The 25,478-nt window shown below is 45.3% G+C and overlaps 1 protein-coding gene across 18 annotated transcripts in view; it reads right to left on the reverse strand.

The window, feature by feature from the left end:
- Positions 1-7,535: 7,535 nt before the first annotated feature.
- Positions 7,536-25,478, reverse strand: part of HIRA (histone cell cycle regulator) — a 73,648-nt gene continuing 55,705 nt past the window's right edge. For 6 of the 18 annotated variants that reach the window (XM_084994095.1, XM_005654115.4, XM_084994096.1 and 3 more), the window contains 7 exons: positions 25,115-25,276; positions 24,556-24,614; positions 24,273-24,378; positions 23,134-23,256; positions 22,617-22,780; positions 20,778-20,866; positions 7,536-8,360 (listed from right to left, as the gene is read on the reverse strand). In XM_084994095.1, coding sequence (XP_084850221.1) covers positions 8,244-8,360; positions 20,778-20,866; positions 22,617-22,780; positions 23,134-23,256; positions 24,273-24,378; positions 24,556-24,614; positions 25,115-25,276 — 820 coding nt within the window. In that variant the 3' untranslated portion in view covers positions 7,536-8,243. Of the gene's footprint in view, positions 8,361-20,777; positions 20,867-22,616; positions 22,784-23,133; positions 23,257-24,272; positions 24,379-24,555; positions 24,615-25,114; positions 25,277-25,478 lie in introns of all 18 variants that reach the window. The other 12 variants (XM_084994094.1, XM_005654114.4, XM_021074295.2 and 9 more) reach the window with 3 other exon arrangements.

Consider the following 25,478-nt stretch of genomic DNA (forward strand, 5'->3'; position numbering starts at 1 on the left):
GCAACACGGGATCCGAGCCGCATCCCACAGCTCACAGCAGCGCCAATCCTTAACCCACTTAGCAAGGCCAGGGATCGAACCCGCAACCTCATTGTTCCTAGTTGGATTCGTTAACCACTGCGCCATGACAGGAACTCCTTGCAAATACTTTTGAGTCTTGTTTTTTCATTCTGACAAAGTTCTCTTAGAGTAGCATTTAAAAAGTCTAGATCCTTTTTGTTTTTTGCATGTGGATGTCCAGTGCTTCCAGCAGCATTTGTTAAAAAGACTATTTTCTTCATGAATTACCTTTGTCAGATTATTGAAAAAAATTACACATGGGTCTACGTAATGCTCAATCATCCTCCTGGGCATTTATCTAAAAAAAAAATTTATGTTTATACAAAACTTCAATAGAAGATTTAACTGTAATAGCCAAAAAATGGAAACAGCCCTGATTGATATTCTTCAACAGGTAAATGGTTAAATAAATGATGTAGCAAAACCATGAAATACGGAGTTCCTAACATGGCTCAGCAGGTTAAGAAGCCAACATAGTATCTTGTGAGGATACTGGTTTGATCCCTGGCCTTGCCTAGTGGGTAAAGGATCTGGTCTTGCCACAAGCTGTGGCATAGGTTGCAGATGTGGCTCAGATGCCGAGTTGCTGTGGCTGTGGTGTAGGCTGGCAGCTACAGCTCTGATTTGACCCCTAGCTTGGGAACTTCCATATGCAAAAGCTGTGGCCAAAAAAGGAAAAAAAAAAAACCACACCCAGCACAACAAACAAACAGAAACCAAAAAACCAAGAAATAGTATTCAGTAATAGAAAGGAACAAAGTATACATGAGACAATTTGAATTCATCTCTAATTATCCTGAGGGAAAAAAGCCAATACCAATAGATTACATACTGTATGATTCCTTTTTTTCTTCATTTTTGGTCACACCCATGGCATATGGAAGTTCTTGGCCCAGGGATCCAATCTGAGCTGGAGCTGTGACCTGTACCACAGCTGCAGCAACAATGGATCTTTAACCCACTGGACCAGGCTGGGGATCAAACTGGTGCCTTCACAGAGACAAGCTGGATCATGAACCCACAGCTGGAACTCCCTGTATGATTTCTTTTATTTTACATTCTTGGAATGAAAGATTGCAGACATAGAGAACAGATTAGTGATTGCTCTGGGTTAAGGAGATGATGGGTGAAAGGGAAGTGGTTTGGCTCAGAGAGGGCAGCACGGCTCCACTTAACAACAGAATATATGTATTTAAGTGTATATGGAACATTTCTGGAATAAGCCATAAAACAAACCCTAGTAAATCCAAAGGATAGAAATAATACAAAGTATGTTTTCTGACTACAGTGGAATAAAGTTCCATCAATAACAAAAATAAAATTGGGAAACTCATAGATACGTGGAAATTAACACACTCAGGTGATGAATGAGTCAAAGAAGAAATCAAAAGGAAAGTAGAAAATAACATGAGATGAATGAAAATGAGAACATAACACACCAAATCTACAGGCTGTTCCTAAAGCAGTGCTTATAAGGAAATTTTATAGCTTTAATCACATAATGTTCTGTCTTAAGACACAGGAAAAACAGGAATGAACTAAACCTAAAGCAAGCAGAAGAAAACAAGTCATATAAAGATTAGAGCATAAATCTATGAAACAGAGAATAGGAAAAAATAAAGAAAATAAAGGAAACCAAAAGCTGGTTTTTTGGTGTTTTTTTTGTTTTTTGTTTTTGGTCTTTTTAGGGCCATACCCATGGCATATGGAGGTTCCCAGCTTAGGGGTTAAATTCCTACACCACAGCCACAGCAACCCCAGATCCTGGATGCATCTGCAACCTATACCACAGCTCACGGCAATGCCGGATCCTTAACCCACTGAGTGAGGCCAGTGATCAAACCTTCATCCTCTTGGATTTTAGTCAGGTTTGTTTCTGCTGAGCCACGACGGGAACTCCAAGAGCTGGTTCTTTTTGAAGATCAACAAAATTGTTGAACTTTTAGCTATACTGACCAAGAACACAAGAGAGAAAACTCAGATTAGTAGAGTCAGAAATGAAGGAGGGGATATTACTAATTTTATAGAAAAAAGGATTATAAAGGAATACTATGGACAATTGTATGCAAATTAATTAGATAACTTGAAATGAACAAAGCTCTAGAACGACAAACTGTTGAAACTAAGTAGAAACAGACAATCTGAATAGACCTATAAGGATAAAAAGATTGATAGTAATAAAACAACCACCCACAAAACCAGCACAGGCCTATTTGGCTTTATTGATAAATTCTGCCATACAATTAAAAAAATATATTACCAATTCTATACAAATTCTTCAAAGAAAAGAGGAGGGAATACTTCCCAACTCATTCATTCATTTTGGAACATTCTGACACCAAAGCCAGAAAAGACCTCACAAATAAATTGTAAAACAATCTAACTTTTAAATATGGACACAAAAATCTTGAAAAACACAGGATACATAAATTATACACCATGAAAAAGTGGAATTTATCTTAGGGATACAAAGATGGTTCATTGTACAAAAATATATTAATTAGCATTATAAGGGAACTTCTTCAACCTGATGAAATGTTATCTATTAAAAACCCACAATTAGTATAATACTTAATGGTGAGAGACTGGATGCTTTCCCAAGGTCAGCGACAAAACAAAAATGTCCATTCTTGCTGCTTCTATTCAATGTTGTATTAGAGGGTCTGGCCAGAGCAATCAGGCAAGAAAAGGAAATAAAAGGAATCTAGATAGGCTCTCTATTCACAGATGACATGATCTTATATATAGAAAATCCTAAGGATCCCAGTAAAAATTATTAAAACTAATAAGTTTAGCAAGGTTGTAGAACACAAGAGTAATATACAGAAATCAACTGAATTTCTATACACTCATAGAGAACAATCTGAAAGAGAAATATAAAAACACTTCCCTTTATGTAATTATTTATTTATTTAGTCTTTTTAGGGCCGCACCTGAGGCATATGGAGGTTCCCAGGCTAGGGGTCAAATCGGAGCTGTAGCTGCCAGCCTACGACATAGTCATAGCCATACCAGATCCAAGAGGAGTCTGCAACCTACATAAAAGCTCATGGCAATGCCAGATCCTTAGCCCTCTGAGTGAGGCCAGGGATCGAACCCGAGTCCTCATGGATACTAGTTGGGTTTGTAACCCACTGAGCCACAACAGGAACTCCACTTCCATTTATAATAGCATTAAAAAATATACTACTTGAGAAAAAATTTTTTATAAAAGAACTGTTAGGGAGTTCCCGTCGTGGCGCAGTGGTTAATGAATCCCACTAGGAACCATGAGGTTTCAGGTTCAGTCCCTGCCCTTGCTCAGTGGGTTAACGATCTGGCGTTGCCGTGAGCTGTGGTGTAGGTCGCAGATGCGGCTCAGATCCCGAGTTGCTGAGGCTCTGGTGTAGGCTGGTGGCTACAGCTCCGATTCAACCCCTAGCCTGGGAACCTCCATATGCCACGGGGGCGGCCCAAAGAAATAGCAAAAAGACAAAAAATTAAAAAAATAAAAAAATAAATAAAAGAACTGTTAAATTTATATACCAGAAACTATAAAACATTAGTGAAAGAAATTAAACATCTAAATAAATGGGAATTTTCTTGTGTTCATCAATTGAAAGATGATATATATATATTTTTTCTTTTGGGGCCTGTGGCATATGGAGTTCCTGGACCAGGGCTCAGATCTGAGCTGAAGTTGGGATCTCTCCAGTGCTGCATCCTTTAACCCATTCTGCTGGGCCAGGAATGGAACCTGTGTCCTGCCACCGATCTTGTGCCACAGCAGGAACTCCTGGAAGATGATATTCTAAGATGGCATTATTCCCCAAATTCATCTTTGGTAATGGTTTCTTAGATGAGACCAGAGAAGCACAAGCAACAGAAGAAAAAAACTGTTAAGTTGGACTTCATCAAAACTGAAAACCTTTAAACTTCAAATACACTGTCAAGAAAGTAAATATCCAACTCCACGAAAATAAAACAAAGAAAAAAGAAAGTAAATGTATACAATGGGAGGAAATATTTGTAAATCACATTTCTGATAGGGAATTTATATCTAGAATGTATAAAAACTCTTACAACTCAATAATAAAGACAACCCAATTTAAAGAATCTTTTTTTTTTTTTTTGCTTTTTAGGGCCACATTCGTAGCATATTGAGGTTCCCAGACTAGGGGTCAAATCAGAGCTACAGCTGCCGGCCTAGGCCACAGCCACAGCAATGCCAGATCCAAGCTGCGTCTGCGACCTACACCACAGCTCATGGCAATGCCGGATCCTTAACCCACTGAGGGAGGCCAGGGATTGAACCCAAAACCTCATGGTTCCTAGTCAGATTCATTTCCACTGCGCCACGACGGGAACTCTTGACAAAGGATCTGAATAGCCATTTCTCCAAATAAGACATTCAAATGGCCAATAAGGACATTATAAAATGATCAACATATTTCGTCACCAGGTATATGCAAATTAAAACCACGAGGTGACTTTTCATACTCACTCATATGACTATAATAAAAAAAAATACAGCTAAGAATTGTCCCTGAGAATGTGGAGAAATCAGAACCCACATACACTGCTGGTATGAATGTAAAATGGTGCAGTCATTGGGAAGACAGCATGGCAGTTCCTCAGACAATTCCAGAGTCACCATTTGACCTACTAATTCCCTTCTACATATATATCCATGAAAGAAAACATGTCCACACAAAAACGTGTACAAGGATGTTTTTAAGTGTTATGCACACTCACTAAAATGTGGAAACAAACCCATATATTTATCAATGAATGACTGAAGAAAAACCTGGTATATCTTTAACTTATAAGAATTTTTTCTTGGTAAAGCTGTTATTTTTCTAAAAAGGAAAATAATGAGATATCCTTGTGATGAAAATGTTCTGTTTCTTTAAAAACAAAACAGAAACAAAACTTAAGAGTGGAATACCTGGGTTCTATGATGTGTGTGTGTTTAACTTTACAAGGAACTGTCAAACTATCTAAGTGACTATACTATTTTGCCTTACTGTTAGCAATGCATGAAAGTCTCGGTTGCTCCAAATCCTCAATATTCAGGATTTTATATATATTCTTAAATTTAAGACATTCTAATAGGTATGTGTTGTTATATTATTGTGGTTTGACAACACATGACAACACTGGCTCTAAGACACACCTGCAACCAACACCACAGCTTGGGGCAACACTGGATCCTTAACATACTGAGCAAGGCCAAGCGTCAAACCCATACTCTCACAGACACTATGTCGGGTTCATTACTGCTGAGCCAAAACAGGAACTCCTCTGGGCCAATTTAGATTGATCAGATTATTCTCATCTTGCATCGTGTTCCTGCTTCTTTGTTTGTTTTTTGTCTTTTTGCCATTTCTTGGGCCGCTCCCTCGGCACATGGAGGTTCCCAGGCTAGGGGTTGAATCAGAGCTGTAGCCGCCAGCCTACACCAGAGCCACAGCAACAGGGGATCCGAGTGTTCCTGCTTCTTTGTGTGCCTGGTAATCTTTGCATAGATGTCAGACATTGTGAACCATATCTTGCTGGATGTTGCATATTTCTGTATTCTTATAAGTCCTCTATGGCTTTGCGATGTAATTGATTACTTAGAAATATTTTGATACTTTTGGATCTATTTTATTTTTTGTTAGATGGATCTGGAGCAGGGCTCCAACTATTCTCCAAAACTCTGGCAAGACTTCCTGAGTACTGTATCCAAGCTTGTGAGTTGTGTGTTTTTCTAGTCCAATTGGTAGCAATATAGCCACTATACCTTGCCCTGGGTGAAAACTAAATTTTCATCCTCATCATTTTGGATGAATCTTTACCTGGCCTTGGCCATTTCCTCACAGCATATGCACTGATGAGGATACAGTGAAGGCACACCCTCTGTTGAGCTACTCTTTATATCCTGTTCTGTAAACTCTAGCTGCCTTGTTCCTCCTGGGCTCTTGCCTTCATTTCTTCAACTCAGGTAATCTGCTGGGCTCTACCTCAGCCTCCTCTCCTTTTGCTGCAGCCTGGAACCTCTCTCCAGCTAGTAAGCTGGGATAGTCATAGGGCTCCTCTTGTTTGTTTTCCATCTCCCAGGGACTACTGTCCTTTATTTTCTGATATCTAGCATCTTGAGACCGTTGTTTCATGTATTTAAACTGGTTCCTTTGGTTGTTTCAGGCAAAACGGTCAGCTTAGTCCCTGTTCCTCCATCTTAGCTGGAAGTAGAAGCTCCCAACCAGTCTGCTTCTTGTCTCCTCTCTTGTCCAAATTGCAGTGTATAAAAACACCGATTGTCAAAGTTTTCTTTAAGGGTACATGTGATCCTAGTTAGTTCTAGGATCTATGTGATCCTAGTTAGTTCTCACAACCACACACCTTTTCCTTTTTTTTTTTTTTTTTTTTTTTTCAGGGCCACACCCACGGCATATGGACCTTCCCAGGCTAGGGGTGAAATTGGAGCTGTAGCTGGAGGCCTACAGCACAGCCACAGCACTGTGGGATCTGAGCCGCATCTGTGACCTACACCACAATTTACAGCAATGCCTGAACCTTGACTCACTGAGCAAGGCCAGGGATCAAACCTGTGTCCTCATGGATAGTGGTCAGATTTGTTTCCTCTGAGTGATGACGGGAACTCCCACACTTACCTTTTCTTAACTTCATCTCCACTTGACAGCTGAAAGTGAGGCCCAGATGTTTTTCAGTTTGGATCCCAGACAGATATGTCACTTCCAAAGCCATGTGCGTCCTAGGGTTCTCAAGGCCTGCATAGCACCTCTGGCTCCTCATTGCTCACACTTGCAGCCTGGCTTGTGAGGTATCCATGTCCACATGTGCTGGTTTTGTTAGGCATGTGTGTGCCTGGTTGTCATCCAGTCACCCAGCTTCTGAGTGACAGGCAATGGGATGGCCACCTGGCAGGGAAGCAGCTAGAGGGGTGTCAGTGGCCACTCATCCAGGCCTCCTTTCCAGACTCAGGACCACACAGCTGGCAGGGAGGCAACAATGAGGTTTAGGACCCAGGGGAGAACGTGCTTAGCCTTCCCTATGCTTGACGAATCTGACTCTCTTCTCCTGTGGGTCAGCATCTGGATAACTTTCTAAGAAAATCCCAATTTCCAGATAATTCTTCAGGAAAATCAAGTTTGTTTACTGATGAAATTGGCAAGTCAGTGGCAACCTTTGGTGTCCAACACGATCAGGGACCCAGAGCACAGAGCAGACAGAACCACAGACCTTGACACCAGGCTGGGGAGAAGACATGTACAAGGAGCCAGTCTGCTAGGCCAGCTCAGATTGAGATGCTGCACGGAAAGTGACCTCCATGCTGTGAAATGACTTCCGTGTGGAGGGGCCGGGGGGATGAGAGGACATCAAAGACCCCTTCTGGCTCCAGTGTTTTGTCACTGCCCATTTCAGGAGCAGAACCCACAGTGTAGGTGAGGAAAGTGGAAGTTGGAAGGTAGAGGCTGCTGAAATCAGGATCATTTGGTATCCAATGCGTGTTCATTTATTTTACACTTACAAAAGAAATCACCCGCCCTCCGCCCTATTCCCCCCAAAAGTCTCTTTTTACAAACATTGAAAAATTAAAACCAAATGAAGATAGACAAGTTAATTTCAGTACAATTTGTTTTCAATGTAGCTGTCATAATTAGAGTTTAAATTTCCTACAAGTGACCAATGTCCAAGTGACTTATAGGGAAATCCTGATTATTGGCCAAAAGGAAAATTCCATATTACAAGTTAGCAAATTCTAGTACAAAAATAGTCCGTGTGTTGGATAGCCTTTCCTTTCACATAGGTCTCAGGTCAGTCTGCTGACCACACAGTACACTAGCGTCTCTGGGCTGGCTCTCTCACACACATGGCTCATTTGTTGTAGTGGGAGCAGCACAGCACCTCCAGTGGCAGGGGCTACTATCCACCTTGGGGCCGTGCTGGAGACAGCCGGCCTCGGAGTGCCTCACTGGCCCCCGCTCTGCACTGAGGTCCTGGAGGGAGGGATGAATTGTGGGCAGAGCTACCTCCCTGAGGGGCAATAGGCCCAGGACACAGGGGAAGTTTGCCCAGGGGGCTGGGCCAGTGCTGGTGCAGGACAGCCCACCCCCTATTAGCATCTCTTCATCCTCCTGTGGCCCAGCGAGGTGAGAGGCGGCTCTGCGTTTGCTGTGGCCGGGGTGGGCCTGGGCAGGCTACTTGTCTCTCAGGATGTCGAGCTGTTCCTGACACTCGGTGAAGAGGCGCTGGAAGCGGAGGTTCTGCCCTATGACAGGCAGCAGCTCCTTCAGCAGATCCCTCTTCCGCAGACCCTGTGGGGACAGGAGTAACAGCTGAATGCAGATGACAGGAAGGAGACCTAGCCTGGGAGCCTTCACTGGTCTGACAGAGACCCCTGCAAGCACCTCCTGAAGAAACTAAAGATGGACAAAAATAATTTCTCTGTATGCTGGGAGGCCCTGTGACAGCTGAAAAGCTGAGCTGGGGCATTTGGGGTGGAGTGGCGGGGTGTAGGGAGGGACACGGGAACAGGTAACAGGGTAGGCTCTGCTCTTCTGTGTCCCCTAAGTCTGCTGGCATACACCTGGACTTTGAATGCATGGGTTAGTGGCCAGAGTAGCTTATTAGCTTTCCGGGAAGGATGGAAGCAGGCTATCAGGGCATAGGGACGGGTAAATGCTCTCCAGGGGATTGAGGTCAAGCCCAGGTGCCAGGAGGGGCCTGGGTGACAATGATGGCCCTGGGTTTGACAGTCCTCCAGTCTCTACCCTTGGCTCTTGCTGCACCTTCTTTCATGCCTGGGTGCACGGGCACCAGATGTGCTTGGGCCCTTCATTGCACAGGTCTGTGAGGAGCACAGCTGCTATAAATGGAAAGCCACCAACTGACAACAATGACCACTGGAAGAGAAGGACCAAGATGCTAAAATAAGGGGTAGAAAGATGATGAATTACAGAAAAGAACCAAGTATGGTATTAACTTTGAGCAACACAGTGGTTGAAGGAGACTGGACACTGCTGAGGGTAAGTCAGAGTGAGGTCAGACGGAACAGCGGTCCACACTCGAGCAGAGGGTTCACTGCAGGAGGAGAGACTGTGCAGTTGCCTAAAAGGATGATGGAGAGCAGCAATGGGCCCAACATCTATATAATGGGTCCCCCAGGAGATAAGACAGACAGAAGGAAATATTTAAAGAAATAATATGGGTATACTTCACTTAAGAATCAAATCCAGATGATGCTAAAGGGACAAGGAAAGCAATGTGATTAACTCTTGCTGAAGTTGATGTTGGTCTTAAAAATGACACATACAGAGGAGTTCTCATCATAGCTCAGTGGAAACGAATCTGACTAGCATCCATGAGGACACAGGTTCAATTCCCTGGCCTCACTCAGCGGGTTAAGGATCTAGTGTTGCCATGAGCTGTGATGTAGGTTGCAGACGTGGCTCGGATCTCATGTTGCTGTGGCTGTGACCCCTAGCCTAGGAACCTCCATATGCCGTTAGTGCGGCCCTTAAAAGACACACACACACAAACATATATATATATATATATGGTAACAAAAAAATGTAAATGGCTTGAATTTGGTGGTGAAAAAACAGCTGGTTAGATACAACAAAAGCCAGTTTTACCTGATGTTGGCAACAACATATACAACACAAACATGTATACAGAAAGGCTAAAATTTAAGATGGAGAAAGCTATATTAGTAAATAGTAAAAAACCCCAAAAAACTAGTATTACAATTATCAGATAAAGTAGATTTTGAGACAAAAACCATCACCGGAGAAACAGTCAAAAGAGAAGAACAAAACCACCCTTATAGTGAGGTTTCAATATACATTCAATTAGTGATGGGTCAGAAAGGCAAAAACTACCAGATTCTGGTAACTCAATCTGAACATTAATAAACATGACCTGACAGACATATACAGAACGAGGCCCCCACAACTAGAGAACATATATTTTTCTTTGGCATACATGGAGATATGAAAACTTGTTCTAATGCAAACCTCAACAAAATAAGTATCATGTAGATCATGGACTGGCATAAGCCAAATCAGGCCTACCATCTATTTTGATAAATGATTTTATTGAAATGCAGCCAGACCTGCCTATCTGCAACAGCAATCACATGGGTTTGCAAAACTTGAAAAACTTATAGAAAACCTAAGTGAATGAAGAGTAGTGATCGAACAGGGGCACAGTATGGAGAACAGGATAGAGGCTGCAAAAGATAGTGGTGAGCACTGTCGCATGTGAGAGCTTCAGGGGTCAGGAGATTATGGGTAGAGTACAATAGACATCTAAGGTTGTGGAACGAAACAGGAGACTTTCAGGGAAAGTAAATCATTAAAGGCAGTCTTGTACATGCCTGGGAAAGATGCATCTCCAGAAAAGGTCTGAGAGGACCACGAGCCTTCACAACAGGCTGAGTAGTGGAACCAGTGTGTAAAGATGGGGAAAGGTGTTTTTTTTTTTCAAGTGCCCAATATTCAATAAAAGATCACAAGTCATACAGAGAAACAGGGAAACATGGCCCATTCAGAGGAATAACATACATCTCCAGATTCTGACCCTAAAGGGACATAGGCTTGGAAGTTACATGACAAAGACTTTTAAAACGACTGTCTTAAATATGCTCACAGAGAACACGGACAGACAACTAAATGAAACCAGGAAAATGATATGTGAACAAAATGAGAAGATCGACAGACAGAAATTATAAAAGGGAACCAAACTGAAATTCTACAGCTTAAAACCACAATAACAGAACAGAAAAATTTACTAGAAAGGTTACAGCCAACTTGATTAGACAAAAAGAAGAACCAGTGAACCCGAAGTCAGGTTATTTGAAATTACGGAGTTTGAAGAACAACAACAAAAAAAAAGGCAAAGTGAAAATAGCCAAAGGCACTTAAAGGGCACCATTAAGCAGATCAATATATGTACTATATGAGTCCCAGAAATATAACAGAGAGAAAGGCTAAGAGCTTATTTGGAGAAAGAATGGCTGAAAATGTTTCAAGTCAGAGGAAAAAAAACATGGATCTACAAATTCAAGAAGGCTACCAAACACTCCATGCAGGAAAAACCCAAAGGGGAGAGTTCCCATTGTGGCTCAGTGGGTTAAGAATCTGACTAGTATACACGAGGATGCAGGTTAGATCCCTGGCCTTGCCCAGTGGGTTAAAGATCTGCTGTTGCCAAAAACTATGGAATAGGTCGAAGATGCAGCCTGGCTCCTGTGTTGCTGTGGCTGTAATTGTAGGCCAGTAGCTGCAGCTGTGATTTGACCCCTAGCCTGAGGACTTCCATATGCTGGAGGTTCAGCCCTAAAAAGGAAAAAACAACACAACAAAACAAAACCCCATACTGTGATACATTATAATCAAACTGTGGAAAGTCAAAGACTAAGAGAGAATTTTGAAAGCAAAGTGATTTGTTATGTAAAAGGGATCCTCAATAAGATAATAAGTGGATTTTTCAGCAGAAACTGTGAAGGCCAGAAGATAGTGGGATGGCACATTTAAAGTGTTAAAAGAAAAAGTGACGTCTGGGAATACTACATCAAGCAAAACCATCTCTCAAAAACAAGGAAGAATTTAAGACATTCCTAGGTAAATAAACCTTACAGAGTTTATTACTATTAAACCTAATGTATGAGAATTGTTCAAGCTGAAATGAAAGGTCACTAGACAAAAAAGCATAAAATTCTCCAGGGGAGTTGCCACTGTGGCACAGCAGGTTAACGATCAGGCACTATCACTGCAGTGGCTCAGACTGCTGCTGTGGCATGGGTTCAATCTCTGGCCTGGAACTTCTACATGCCACAGGTGCAGCAAAAAAAACCCAAAAAACAAAACAAAACATAAAAAAAACAACTCTGGTAAACAAATACACAAATAAATATAAAAATCTACATTATGACGGGGTTCCTGTTGTGGCTCAGCAGTAACGACCCTGACTAGTATCCATGAAGTTGCAGGTTCCATCCCTGGCCTCACTCAGTGGGTTAAGAATCTGGTGCTGCCGTGAGCTGTGGTGTAGGACGCTGACATGGCTTGGATCCCACATTACTGTGGCATAGGCCAGCAGCTATAGCTCCGATTGGAGCCCTAGCCTGGGAACTTCCATATGCTACAGGTGTGGCGCTAAAAAGCAAAAACAAACAAAAAACCCAACCCATATTATGTGATAATATGGTAACTCCATTTTAATTCTTTTACAGGGTTTAAAAGACAAAAAAAGAGATATTATAAATTTAAGTTAATTGTGACATAATATATAAAAATATCATTTGTGACTTCAATTACAAAGTGGGCAGAGTGGACCTGTAAAGGAGTATGCAATGTTTTTGTATGCAACTGAAATTAAATGGTAATTTGGTTTAAAATAGATTGTTATAACTTTACAATATTTTTGTTATCTCCTCACAGTTACCAAAAATAAAATATCTATGAGAATATACACAAAAGGAAATGAGGAGGGAATCAAACCATTTTACCAAAACAATTAACTAAACAAAGAAAGATAGTAAAGGAGGAAGTGAGAGACAAAAAAAAAGGTATAAAACACACAGAAATAAATTACAAAATGGGAACATTACATCTTTACATGTCAATAATTTTTTACACTATAAATGGATTAAATTCTTCAATCAAAAAATGGATAAAAGGGAGTTCCTGCTGTGGAATGGGATCGGTGGAGTTTCTGGAGCGCTGAACACAGGTTCAATCCCCAGTCTAGCACAGTGGGTTAAGGATCTGGCATTACCGCAGCTGCAGCATAGGTTGCAACTGTGGTTCCGATCTGATCCCTGGCCAGCAACTCCATATGCCACAGGCTGGCCAGAAAAAAAAAAGGATTAAAGAACAGGATCCAACTACATACTGCTTACAAGGAACTCAGATCTGAAGGACACATATAGGTTGAAAATGAAAAGATAGAAAAAGATAACCTATGTAAATAATAACCAAAACAGAGAAGAGATGGCTATACTAATAGCAGACAAAATAGATTTTACATCAAAAATTGTTACAAGAAGACAAAGGACACTGTATAACAATAAAAGGGTCAATTCACTAAAAAGATGTAACAGACAGAAACATATATGATATGCATCTAACATCAGAGTTCCTAATCATACAGTGTAAACATTATCTGAGTTGAAAGGAGAACTGAGACAGTCCTACAATCTGTAGGAGACTTCAATATCCCATTTTCAATAACAGAACAACCAGATAGAAGATCAATAAGACACAGAGGACCTGAAAAGCATTACAGATTAATTTGACCTAAGGGACATACAAACAAAACACTCCATCCAACAATAGCAGAATATATATTTTTCTCCAGTGCATATGGAATATTCACCAGGACAGACCATATGTTAGGCTACTAAACAAGTCTCAGTAAGTTTAAAAAGACTGAATCATAAAAGCATCTTTTCCATTCACAATGGAAAGAAACTAGAATTCAATAGAAGGAAAACTGGAGTACCCACAAATATGTGGAAATTAATACATTGTTAAACTAATAATTCAAAGAAGAAATTACAAGGGCAGTTAAAAATATCTAGAGACAGATGAAAATGAAAACACAACACAGTAAAATTACGGGATGTAGCAAAAGCATTAGTTAGAGAGAAATTTGTAATTAGAGGACTCTGCAAAGAGGAGTTGAGTTCCCTAGTGGCTCAGCGGGTTAAAGATCTGGCATTGTCACTGTCAAGAAATTATATGTTCAATCCCTAGCCTAGGAACTTCTGCATGCTGTGTGCAAATCAAAAAAAAAAAAAAAAGGCGCTCCTGTTGTAGTGCAGTGGGTTGGTGATACGGCTTGTCTCTGAGGTGTTGCCAGTTCCATCCCTGACCCAGCGCAGTGGGTTAAAGATAGGATATCTCTGCAGCTGTGGCAAAGGTCGCAGATGTGGCTTGGTTTTGATCCCTGGCCCAGAAACTTCCATATGCAAGTGCGGCTGAAAAAGGAAAAAAAAAAAAGAATCTACAGAAAGATCTCAAATCAGTAATACATCACATTTAATAAAACTAGAAACATAAGAGCAAACTAAACCCAAAGCAAGCAGTGAAAATAAATAGAAAAATAATAGAGAAAATAATAAAAGCAAAAATGGTCATCAAAACTGACAAAGCATTTAGCTACATGGACTAAGAAGAAAAGAAAGAAGACTCAAATAATGACAATCAGAAATGAAACAGGCACATTACAACTGATGCCACAAAAATAAAAAAAGGATTATAAATAAGAGAATGCTATGAGCAATTGGACACCAACAAACTGGATGACCCAGATAAAATGGACAACTTCTTAAGAAATATATAGCCTACCAAGACTGAATCATGAAGAAAGAGCAAATGTGAACAGACCTATAAGGAGTAAGGAGACTGAGTCAGTAATCAAAAACTTCCCAACAAAGACAAGCCTAAGACTGACCATATGCCTTTACTGGTGAGTTTTACCAAACATGTAAAGAATTAACAACAATCCTCCACACACTCGTTCAAAAAATGTGAAAAGAATATGTTCAGATTCATTCTATGAGGTCATCATTATCCTGATATCAAAGCCAGACAAAGAAAGTATAAGAAAACAGACCAATGTCTCATGTGAACATTAATAAATCTTGAACAAAATACTTTATTGAACAGAATTTAATAGCAAACTGAAAGAATTATATACTATAACTAAGTGTGACTTATTTCTGGAATGCAAGGGTGGTTCAAGAAACTAATCAACACCACATTAATAAAATAAAGGGGAAAAAAAAATCCCAGACCATCTCAATTGATGCAGAAAAAGCATTTGACAAAATTCAACATACTTCCACTACTAAAATACTCAACAAACTGGTAATAGAAGGAAACTACTTCAATAAAATTCAGGTCATGTATGAAAGGCCCCCAGCTAGCATCTTATTCATTGTTAAAAGACTGAAAACTTTTGTACCAAGATCAGCAACAAGGTGAGGATGCCTCACCTTCACCACTTTTTCCCCCCTGAACCCACAGCATGTGGAAATTCCCAGGTCAGGGACTGAACTCTAGCCACAGCAATGACCTGAACTGCTTCAGTGACAGTGCCAGATCCTCAACCCTGTGCACCACAGGGGACCTTCACTTTCACCACTTTTATTCAACTTCTATTCAATATTAAAAAGTCTTCGCCAGAACAATGAGGCAAAAAAGGAAAAAGGCACATTTGAAAGAAAGAAGTAAACTTATCTGCTTGCAGGCAACATAATCTTATATGTAGAAAAACCCTAAAGATTCCACAAAAAACTTGTTAGAACTAATAAATGAATCTAACGAATTTGCAGAATATGAAATTAACACACAAAAATCAATTTCGTTTTATACACTGACAACCAACAACCTAGGAAAAAAATTAAGAAAAACAATTCCAGAGTTCCTGTTGTGGCTCAGTGGTTAACAAATCCAACTAGGAACCATGAGGTTGCAGGTTCGATCCCTGGCCTTGCTCAGTGGGTTAAGGATCTGGCGTTGCCGTGAGCTGTGGTGTAGGTCGCAGATGTGGCTCAGATCCTCCGTTGCTGTGGCTCTGGTGTGGGCCAGTGGCTACGGCTTTGATTAGACTCCTAGCCTGGGAACCTCCATTTGCCGTGGGAGCAGCCCTAGAAAAGGCAAAAAGACAAAAAAAAAAAAAAAAAAAAAAAAAAAAAAGAATTCCATTTGCAATAATATCCAAAAGTACAAATACTTAGGAATACACTTAACCTAGGAGGCAAAAGACTAGTATACTGAAAACTAAAAAATGTTGCTGAAAGAAATTAAAGACACACATAAATGGAAAGACATCCCATGTTCATGGATAGGAAGGCTTAATATTGTTTAAGTTATCAATAATGCCAACAGCAATTTATCGATCTAGTGCACTCCCTATCAATATCTTAATGGCATTTTTCACAGAAATAGAAAAATCTATCCTAAAATTCTTATGGAATCTCAAGGGACCTGGAATAGCCCCAATTATCTTGAGAAAGATGATAAAAGGGTAAACAGCCTCATGCTTCCTGACTTCAAAACTTAATCAAAACTATTGTACCTTTTAATTTTTGAAATATGTGATCATTAAAAATAAGTTTAAGATAAATTTTAAAATTAAAAAACTGAAAAATGTATTAAAAATGAAATGGGGGAGTTCTTGTTGCGGCTCAGTGGTAACAAACTGGACTGTTATCCATGAGGACACAGGTTTGATCCCTGGCCTTGCTTGGTGGGTTAAGAATCCAGCATTGCTGTGAGCTGTGGTGCAGATTGCAGACAAAGCTTGGATCCCAAGTAGCTGTGACTGTGGTGCAGGCCAGAAGCTGCAGCTCTGATTCGACCCTAGCCTGGGAACATCCATATGCCGTGGGTGTGGCCTAAAAAAAAAAATAAAAAAAAGAAAAAAGAAAAAAGAAAAAGAAATGGAATGAAGTAAATTATTATAAGTAAAGCAAAATGTTCTGCTTGCATGTGGCATCAGGGTGAACTACCAAAGGATGTGCCCTTGGGCCTGAAAGGTGTACCTTCAGGTCCCCAGCACCATTTCCCACCCTGGGCTCTCAGAAATGGAAGATGCTGTCCACTGTTGTCAGGTAGCAGCCTGGACAGGATCAACACCACTTCTCTGGGCAGTGTCACAGGTATTGAAATGAAGATCTTGTCAAAGGGAAGCTTCCTAAGAGCAGGGAGGGCCTGGCTAGGGAGACACGTCACCAGCACAGCTGCTCAGTGCCCCAAGCCTCTGACTACTGCTTCCATCTTGCACAAAGATCTTTTGAGGGAAAGGATCCTGGATTTCTGGGGTCCTCCAAGGCACACAAGCAGCTCATATCACAAAATTTCCCAATACATAAAAAATTTCTATAAACTAGTAAGAAAAACACATGACACCAAAGTATTTCAACAGGAAATACAAGTGGTTCTCTTTTTTAAATTTAGGGCCACAGCTGTGGCATATGGAAGTTCCCAGGCAAGGGGTCAAATCAGAACTGCAGCTGCCAATCTGTGCCACAGCCACAGCAACGCCAGATCTGAGCTGCGTCAGTGACCTACACTGTAGCTCATGGCAACACTGGATCCTTAACCCTCTGAGTGGGGGCCAGGGATCAAACCCATGTCTTCATGGATGCTACCACTGAGCCACAAGGGAAACTCCACAAGTGGCTCTTAAATATATGAAATGATGCTTTTTTCAATACGCCTCTTGGGAGGGCTGCTGGGTTAGCACTGCTCATCAGCTCCATTTCCCAGACATCTAGAGGACCAGTCCCATTTGAATGACCAATTCTCACCATAAAAGTCTTCACAAAGAAACTCAACAAGAAGGCAGAGGGTTCATATTCAACTCACACCTTCTGTCCCTAATATTCAAATGAAGAGACAGTAAAAATATTTTTAAAAAAATGCATAAATTCAGAAGAGTGCTAAGGTGAAGAGGGATGTGCAGACAGCAGGTGCTGGCTCTGTCCATACCTGTGCCAAGACTTTTCCCATGTGCTCTTTGCGGCTCATGTTCCCAACCTCCCTCCATATGCTTTGCTGCTTGTGTGGCACAGGCTGGCTTCTGAGAGCCTTTCTTTTCCTGGTAAGAGGGAAGGACACTGCTGCTGGCTTCCTTCTGTCCTCCTTCCTTGAACTGGACTTCCTCCTCATCTTGCAATCATGAGGCCAAGAGAATCATAAAGTTATAGACTAGCACTTAACTCCAAATGACTGGTTTTGGAAGACAGAATAAAACTAACTTCAGCCACTATTAGATGGGGTATCCTGTGATTTTAGGGTTTACGTATGGGAGAAATCCTGATGGTGCCCCTGAGAAGGTAGCCACAGGCTCTCCTGGGCAAAGTCCCAGTGAGGATGCCAGCAAGAATAGCAGGAAGGAGGGGGACTGGAGGGTGCATGGCTGTTGGCTGGTGGTCTGTCTGTGCCCCTTGCTCCCTCACCACTTTGGCCTAGAGGGCTTGCCTTCTGCTGAGACAGAGAAGGGGTATGTAGAGCTCTGGCTAATGTCTTGAGCTAAGGCTCCCAGAGTGGCAGGAGAGTCAAAGAGCAGAGCCCCACAACCTGGTCAGGGGGATGGCTTCATCAGGCCCATGCCTACCTACTGCCCACTCAAGCATATGGCAGGGAGGTGTGCTGGGAAATATCTACTACTGCAGGTAATTCAGAACAGCTCCTCCTGTTGAGGACAGAGGACAAAGCTGAAATAGTGTGTGCGGAGGTCAAGGACTGAGCCAGGGTGTAGAAGGTGAAAGCTAGAGGGACACTTTTGCCTTGGGAACATGCATTGATGAGGAAAAGGCTGAGTGAACGTCTGTCAGACTTGAGAAATGGGGGTTCTTGGGAAAAATGGGGGTCCTTGGGACAGCACCTTCCTCTGTGCTGGTAGACCCAAGGGATGCACCAGCAAGTGCCCAGGTTTGCGAAGTTCCCAGGCAGCCCAGAAAACCTCTAGCCCTGAACTGGGTGAAGAGACTCTGTAGTGCTGGAGCTTTAAGAGCTGGCACAGCAGTGCATCAACTGTTCTGCGGAGAAGGTAACATCACCTGAGGCTCAAACCATTTCTACAAATGCTTTTTCAAATACCATGTCCAGTAGATGGCTGAAAATAACCAGGCACATGAGATAGGATGATACGAATGACAACTAGCAGAAACACTTACAGGCAACAGAAACAGACCAAGAAGGGCACCTGGTACTAGGACTACCAGACTCAACTTTTATTTGTGTGTGTCTTCTTAGGGCTGTACCCACCGCATATGGAGGTTCCCAGGCTAGGGGTCAAATCAGAGCTGCAGCTGCCGGCCTACACCATAGCCATAGCAACGCCAAATCCGAGCTGTGCCTGTAACCTACACCACAGCTCACATCAAAGCCAGATCCTGGTTATAACCCACTGAGCAAGGCCGGGGGTTGAACTTGAGTCTTCACAGACACTATGTCGTGTTCTTAACCTGCTGAGCCACAAGGGAACTCACAGACTCAACTTTCAATAACCAACTTACTGTGCTCAGCAGGTGAGAAGGATAGATTGAAAATTTGAGGGAGAATTAAAATCCTAAAAAATGATACAGCAGACTTTAAAAAGGGAGGATATGACCTTTCTGATGATGGGGAAAATAGAAGGGAAGACATAACCACAGAAGAGAGCCAAGTAAAGTCCACAGAAAGAATGAAAGCCCTGGAGCTTTGTGAGTCTTCAAACATGGAGGCAGGGTCCCCACAGAGCTTACAAAGCAATGGCAATCAGATTTTTAGCATCAACAGCAAATGCTAAAAGTTGGTGGCACATTGCTTTCCAAATGCTAAAGGAAAATGATTTTGAAACTTAGGATTCTATTAACCAACCAAGTTAAGACCTATGGCAACAAAATAATGGACTAAAAAATACAGGAAGCCAAGCACACACCAAGGCCTCCAATCCTCCCGGGACTGACTCTCCAAACTTCAGATCTCATCCCTTTCAGCCCCCTTGCCTCTGCTCAGCTGCTCCTTTTGCACCAGCCCTCCCACCTTGCGGTCCCCATACTTGCTGTTCCCTTTGCCTGGATTTCTTCCCCTAAATATCTGCAGGGCTTGTCCCTGATTTCTAACCTCCGACAGTCAGTCAGGACCTGCTTGATCACCTGATATAAAGCAGTGCCCTGGTAGTTCTCTGTACCCACTGCCCATTTTTACTGGTCCTCAGGGCACCCACCTCTGCCAGCACATTCTGGGTCCCCGTCACTTGTTTCTCCCCAAGAATGCAGAGCTGTGACAGTGGGGCCCCCCTGGTCTGCTTCACCGCTGCTGCTAGAACCCAGACCATGCCTGGACAGAGCAAGCACTCCACAGCAGCTGCTCAGCCACTGGGTGAAGTGGTGGGACCCACCTCCCCCTCGCCAGGTGGCTCCTTTGCACAGCCAGCCGCTGCACCAACACCCACTTGTGTGAGCCCAAAAGGTCTCATTGTTGTGATTTCATGATGTGTATCACTCTCTCCTTCACTGGCTCCACACCCACCTGCCTGCCCCCTGCCTTGTTGGATACATATAGACTCCATTTCCTTTTCCTTCTCTGTGGCTACTACATGGGGCCGAGTCACCTTCAGCTACTTTTGGGACCATGGCAGAAAAACATGCCCTGACTGGCTTGTTCCCACAGCTCACATGCCCCACGATCCACTTCCTACCCCAGTCGGACTCAGGTCACTCTCTTTTGTCTCCATGTACCAATGTCTCTGTGTCTCCTGTTGGCTCTACCAACAGACTCCCCAGGTCTGCACGGAGCTGGCTCACTTTTGCCCCGGTTTACCCCAAAGTCCTTTCTAGGCGAGGCCTCCCCAGCCCACTCTCCCAGGCACACTTGTCTCACTTCTGTTCACTTCTTTCTTAGCATGATCCACAGCCTAATACCACCTGGATGACCGAGGTGCTTATTGCTGATGTCTGCCTTCACCGCTAAACAGAGCCATCGCCCCTGGGGGGTAGCTGTCCCAGCACAGGTGCGTGGCTGAGAGGAGGCTCCCTTGGCCCTGATGTTAAGGCCCTGCTCCCACCAGGGTGGTCAGGGCCAGAACCTCACCCTCTGACACCGGGCCCTTGGCAGTGTGCTGGAGAAGTGTAACAGAGAAGAGTTGCAAAGTGCGGTGGCTTACTTTTCAACCCCAACTTTCACTTTTCAAGAAAGAATTCTTGTGGCAAGAAGGAAAGCAGCACCTACCACTACTGTGGACTCCCACTGGCTTCCAGTGGAGGAGTGAACCGGACCCAGTAAGTCCTTGCATATTTCTCGGAGTCGGTATTCAAACCCTAATTATAGAAAACAAACAAAAACAAAAACAAAAACAAAACAAAACAAATAGGAACACATTACAAAAAGAAATTAAAAAATCAAGAATATGCTAAGTTGCTGTGACGTCAAACAGAATGAACAAAGGCCACTTGCTGCCTTGGGGGCAGGTCAGGGCACCAAGACCTAAGGGACAGGCCTTGCTCACTCTCCCATGCCCTGGCCCAACGCAGTGGCCTCTGTGTCCCAGGCCCAAGGGAAGATGAATGGGGCAGCTTGGGGACAGAGTCCCCAAGGGGATGGGCTGCAGGGGGTTGAGGAAGGAGGGAGCAGGCCTGAGGCCTGCTTTCGAGAAGACCTGGCAGTGGCGGCAGTAGATGAGCAGGGTCAGAAGCGGGCTCCAGACAAGAGATGGTGTGGGAATGAGTCTGGGCTGGGGAGGTGGTGAGAGCAGAGGAGACTGGAGGAGACCAGCAATGCTGGAGGCAGAATGGGCAGCTGCATCACAGGGAGTGGATGAAATCACCCAGAGATGAGGGTGGAAAACAGGGGATGAATCTGGAACCTGAGGACCTTTGGAAGATAGCGGGGGTTCCTCCTCCTTCAGTGGAGGGAGCAAGGTACAGGCAGAGGGGGGATCCGTGCACAGATCATGGGCCAGATGCATGAAGACGGAGGAGGAGAAGCAAGTGGTGGAGGCAATGGCACTGGGGTAGTCCAGTGAGGGACGCCCACAGGGAACAAAGCAGAGGGGCTGGAGGCAGGCTTTCTGGGAATGGAGTGAGGCTGAAGTCTGGGCAGGAAGAGCACAAACCTAACTTGGCCCTGGCGTCTGGTAGGGAGGGGACTTGGCAACTCAACCTGGGAGTTCTGCTTGTAGGGGTCTGGCAATTTTTTCTTTCTTTCTTCTTTTTTTTTGGTCTTTTTGCCATTTTCTTGGGCCACTCTCGCAGCATATGGAGGTTCCCAGGCTAGGGGTCCAATTGGAGCTGTAGCCACTGGCCTACGCCAGAGCCACAGCAACGCGAGATCTGAGCCGCATCTGCGACCTACGCCACAGCTCAGGGCAACGCCAGATCCTTAACCCACTGAGCAAGGCCAGGGATGGAACCCGCAACCTCATGGTTCCTAGTCGGATTCGTTAACCACTGCGCCATGACGGGAACTCGAATTTTTTCTTTCTTATACTTAATTTGTTTTCTCCAAATCATACACAAAACAGGGAAGGAGCTGAAAGCAAAGCAAGAAGGCCAGAAAAGGCTTTGGGGGAATCTGCTCCGTAAGCAGGCTGGGGCTGTGTGGTGACACATGGAGAGCTTGGGCAGGACAGTCCCCAAGGCCATAGCCTGGGGCTATGCTTGCCTAGTGGGGAGATGAGAGGCAGCTGGAGGCGGCAGAAAGCGGTAGCACCTTGCTTTCTCCTGGTGGGCAGGCGGGCACACCACTGGGAAGGGGGACACAGTGAAAGAGCCCTGGTGGGGAAAGCTGGGCTGGAGGGCCGGCCCTTTCACGATATCAGGGGCTTGGAGGAGGAACAGAGGTGAAGGCCCACTGATACCAACAGATGCTGTTCCCTGGGGGAAGCTCACAGACTGACTACTGGCTGAGGGGCAGCAGGTAGGGGCCAGGGGAGAGCTGGGCTTGCACCCACTCTTCCGAGTATGCTTTCCACACATCCTCTGCCCCACACCTCCTGGCCCCGGGGAAGGGTTCAGAGCTGCAGTTGCAGCTGCACCTTGGCCCCACCTTGCAGGCCACTAGGAAGCTTACCTTCATTCACGAGGTACCGGGCGTAGAGGAGGAGCCAGTGGCGGTACTCGTGGCTGGACTGCAGGGTGAGTGCTGCGGCAACCTGGCTCTCCAGGTAGGCCAGGGTGGCTTCCCGCTGCACAGCATGCGGCACGGAGAAAAGCCGGGCCGCCTGCCGACCTGAGCTGCTGGGATGGCAAGTACATGTCACAAGACTGCCTCCATGTGTCCCGGGAATGGGCAGGAAGCCAGGGGGTGGGGCAGGGAGTGGGGCTGAAGCTGGTGTCAGACTCCACACTGCCTGTGGATCCCAGGTGTGCCCACCCTGCACCTCCCTCTCACCCGGAGGTGTCAGGCCAGCAGCCCACCCCCACCCAAGGTTCAGCCCAACATGATCATCCATGACCTGCTGCACCTCAGACCATCACCCTCGTGCTGAGGTGAGAGCTGTGTCCTGTACCCTGAGACAGTGCCATCACAGGTCCACCACCCGTGTCGGCACAACCCCCCATCCCACCCCAGCCCTCTGGTCACCTACGTGGAGGCGCGGCCCTGGACTATGGCTAAGGGCCCTGAGCACAGCATGGCGTCCTGGGGAGGCAGACTGCTCCTGAAGTCTGCGCACTGGGCCAAGGAGTCCTGCTTGTCAGAAACCAGGTTCCTGGGAGCAAAGGCAGGAGCAGAGCTCAGGAGACTGGGAGGTCCACCGCCAGAGCACCAGAGGCCACGTCCTCTCCTGAGGAGAACACTTCTGCTCTGGGAACACGGGCAGGGGGCTGTGCTCGGAATGTCCCCGGGTGCCCACCCTCCCTGAGCCCCCACAAAAGCCCAGGAGTCCACCTGCTCTGGACCCTTTGTGTCGTTGTAAAGAAAAATTTCCTTATACACTTTTAAAAACAGCCCAGTGCCTTTGTAATGTGTCTCAAACACACAGCCCAGATTTCCCTTCTTATATAACCACCTTGTCTCTGTAGTTACACTAACCACATATAATGCAATATTCTGCAACTTGGAAAAGCAGATAGTGGGTTGTGTTTTGAAACTCAAGACGGAGATCTCAGTGTGAGGATATACTGGTGTCCAGCAACTCTTATCAGGAAGGACTGGGAAGCAGCAGTTGGGGGGGCCTAAAGGACAAGGGTACAGGCAGGAGAGAGCCGAGGGCATGCGATACAAGGCGTAACCTTCTTTCCAGGTCTGGGTTAGGGTCTCTGATGGATACGAGCTTTTCAGAAAGGGACTCCAAATGGCCGAGCACAGGCACAGACCTCACTAACCCATGGCGTCGGCCAGAGGTGCCACATGACTCCCACCAAGCCACAGAACAAACCAGGGCTGAGGAGTCTGCTGTGAAGGTGGCACAGGAGGCGAGGGCGGAAATACCCGTCAACAACCATAAAAATGCTCAAATGCCTGTTCCAAACAAAACGACGAAGGACAGTGCAGGCACAGTGCACAGGCCTGCGGGTGGAGAGGCTGCAGCTTCCATGTAGATGACGGCCTGAGCTGGCGGGTTAGAGCTCCATGTCCGCCAGCAGACAGGCTCAGGGGGTCACTATGGCCCCCACTCCAGGCGAGGCTCCAAGAGGAGAGGGCCAGGCAGAGGCTGTCGCTCGTTGGGCTGGGCTCCAGCTCAGACGGACACTCCCAAGAGAAGGGCTGGGCGGGTGGGCTTACCATGTAGACAGTGATGGGTTAAAGCAGTAGGCCTTCCCATCAGACAGGTTCATCACGGGGATTCCATGCTGTGTCAACAAGATCTGTGAAACTGTCATGTCACTTCCTAGAAAGACAACCAAGAAGGGGTCCCAGTGAGTTCTTGTCAAGAGGCGCCCCAGGGGCACCTCAGGGGTCACTGCTCCACTCTGCACGTGCTGTGCTCACTGCCACCCCCAAGCAAGCACACGGGTGCCAGAGCTGAACTTGGGCTCCCCACCCTGCCCACCCCTGCCAGCCTTACCTGCCAGGATGGAGTGGAGAGGCTCTTCCTTGACCACCACCACCTGTCTGTGAACGTCCCTGGAGGGGGACAGGAGTGGCTTACCCTGTGGCAGGGACAGTGCACCAGGACAGGCCTCGGGCTCAGACCCTGCTGGCCTCCTGAGAGGGGTGCAGCCTCAGGCGGCTTCCGCTCCCCACGCCACACTCCCCTGCACATGCAGAGCAGAGGGCTGAGGCTCTGACTGTAAGTCCATTACCAATGCCACGTCAACTTGGGAGAAGCATGGCCCCTGCCTGGTGCTGAGACCACATTTCTGAGGTCTCACAGACTTTAACACATGTGATCTGGCACCATGTCTTGTCACATGGTTTGCTCCTGTAAGGGTGGTGGTGGGCAGGCCAGCTGCCCCACTTCTGCAGGCCTCCCCTCACCCCGGAGAGCCCCCCAACACCATGTCCAAATGCTCAGGCCTCTGTGGGCATTAAGACCCACTGAGGGCCTGTCTGTCAGGGACAACCTCCCTGAAGTGAGGGGGACTGGCACAGCCCCTCGGGCCCCAATGCCACCTGCTTCTCACCAGACAGACAGCGTGGCCGCAGCGGTGAGGGCCATGACGTAGGAGCCGGTGCAGTGCAAAGTGGAGATCGGGGACGGCAGGAGGATGGGAGGGAGGAGGCGGCGCCCACAGGTGGAGAAGACTGACAGCAGCCTCTTTTCACAGGCGACACACACCACATCACTGAGAGGCAGAGGGGACGGGGTCACGGGGGGAAGCCATGGTGGCTCCAAGATACGGGGCGTCCCGCTGCCTGGACCGGCCCGTGTCTGGTACAACTGGTATAGCTGGCAGACAGGGACAGAGCAGGGCTGGGCAGCAGGGCTGCTGGAGCCCTCTGCCTGGAGACTGTCCGCCTTCTCCCAGGTCTGCTCACTGTTCTGAG

The sequence above is a fragment of the Sus scrofa genome, chromosome 14, assembly GCF_054392235.1.
Source record: "Sus scrofa isolate SSC_HxYL_T2T_F1_AM1 chromosome 14, Sscrofa_HxYL_maternal_Yorkshire_Landrace_v2.0, whole genome shotgun sequence".
NCBI lineage: Eukaryota > Metazoa > Chordata > Mammalia > Artiodactyla > Suidae > Sus > Sus scrofa.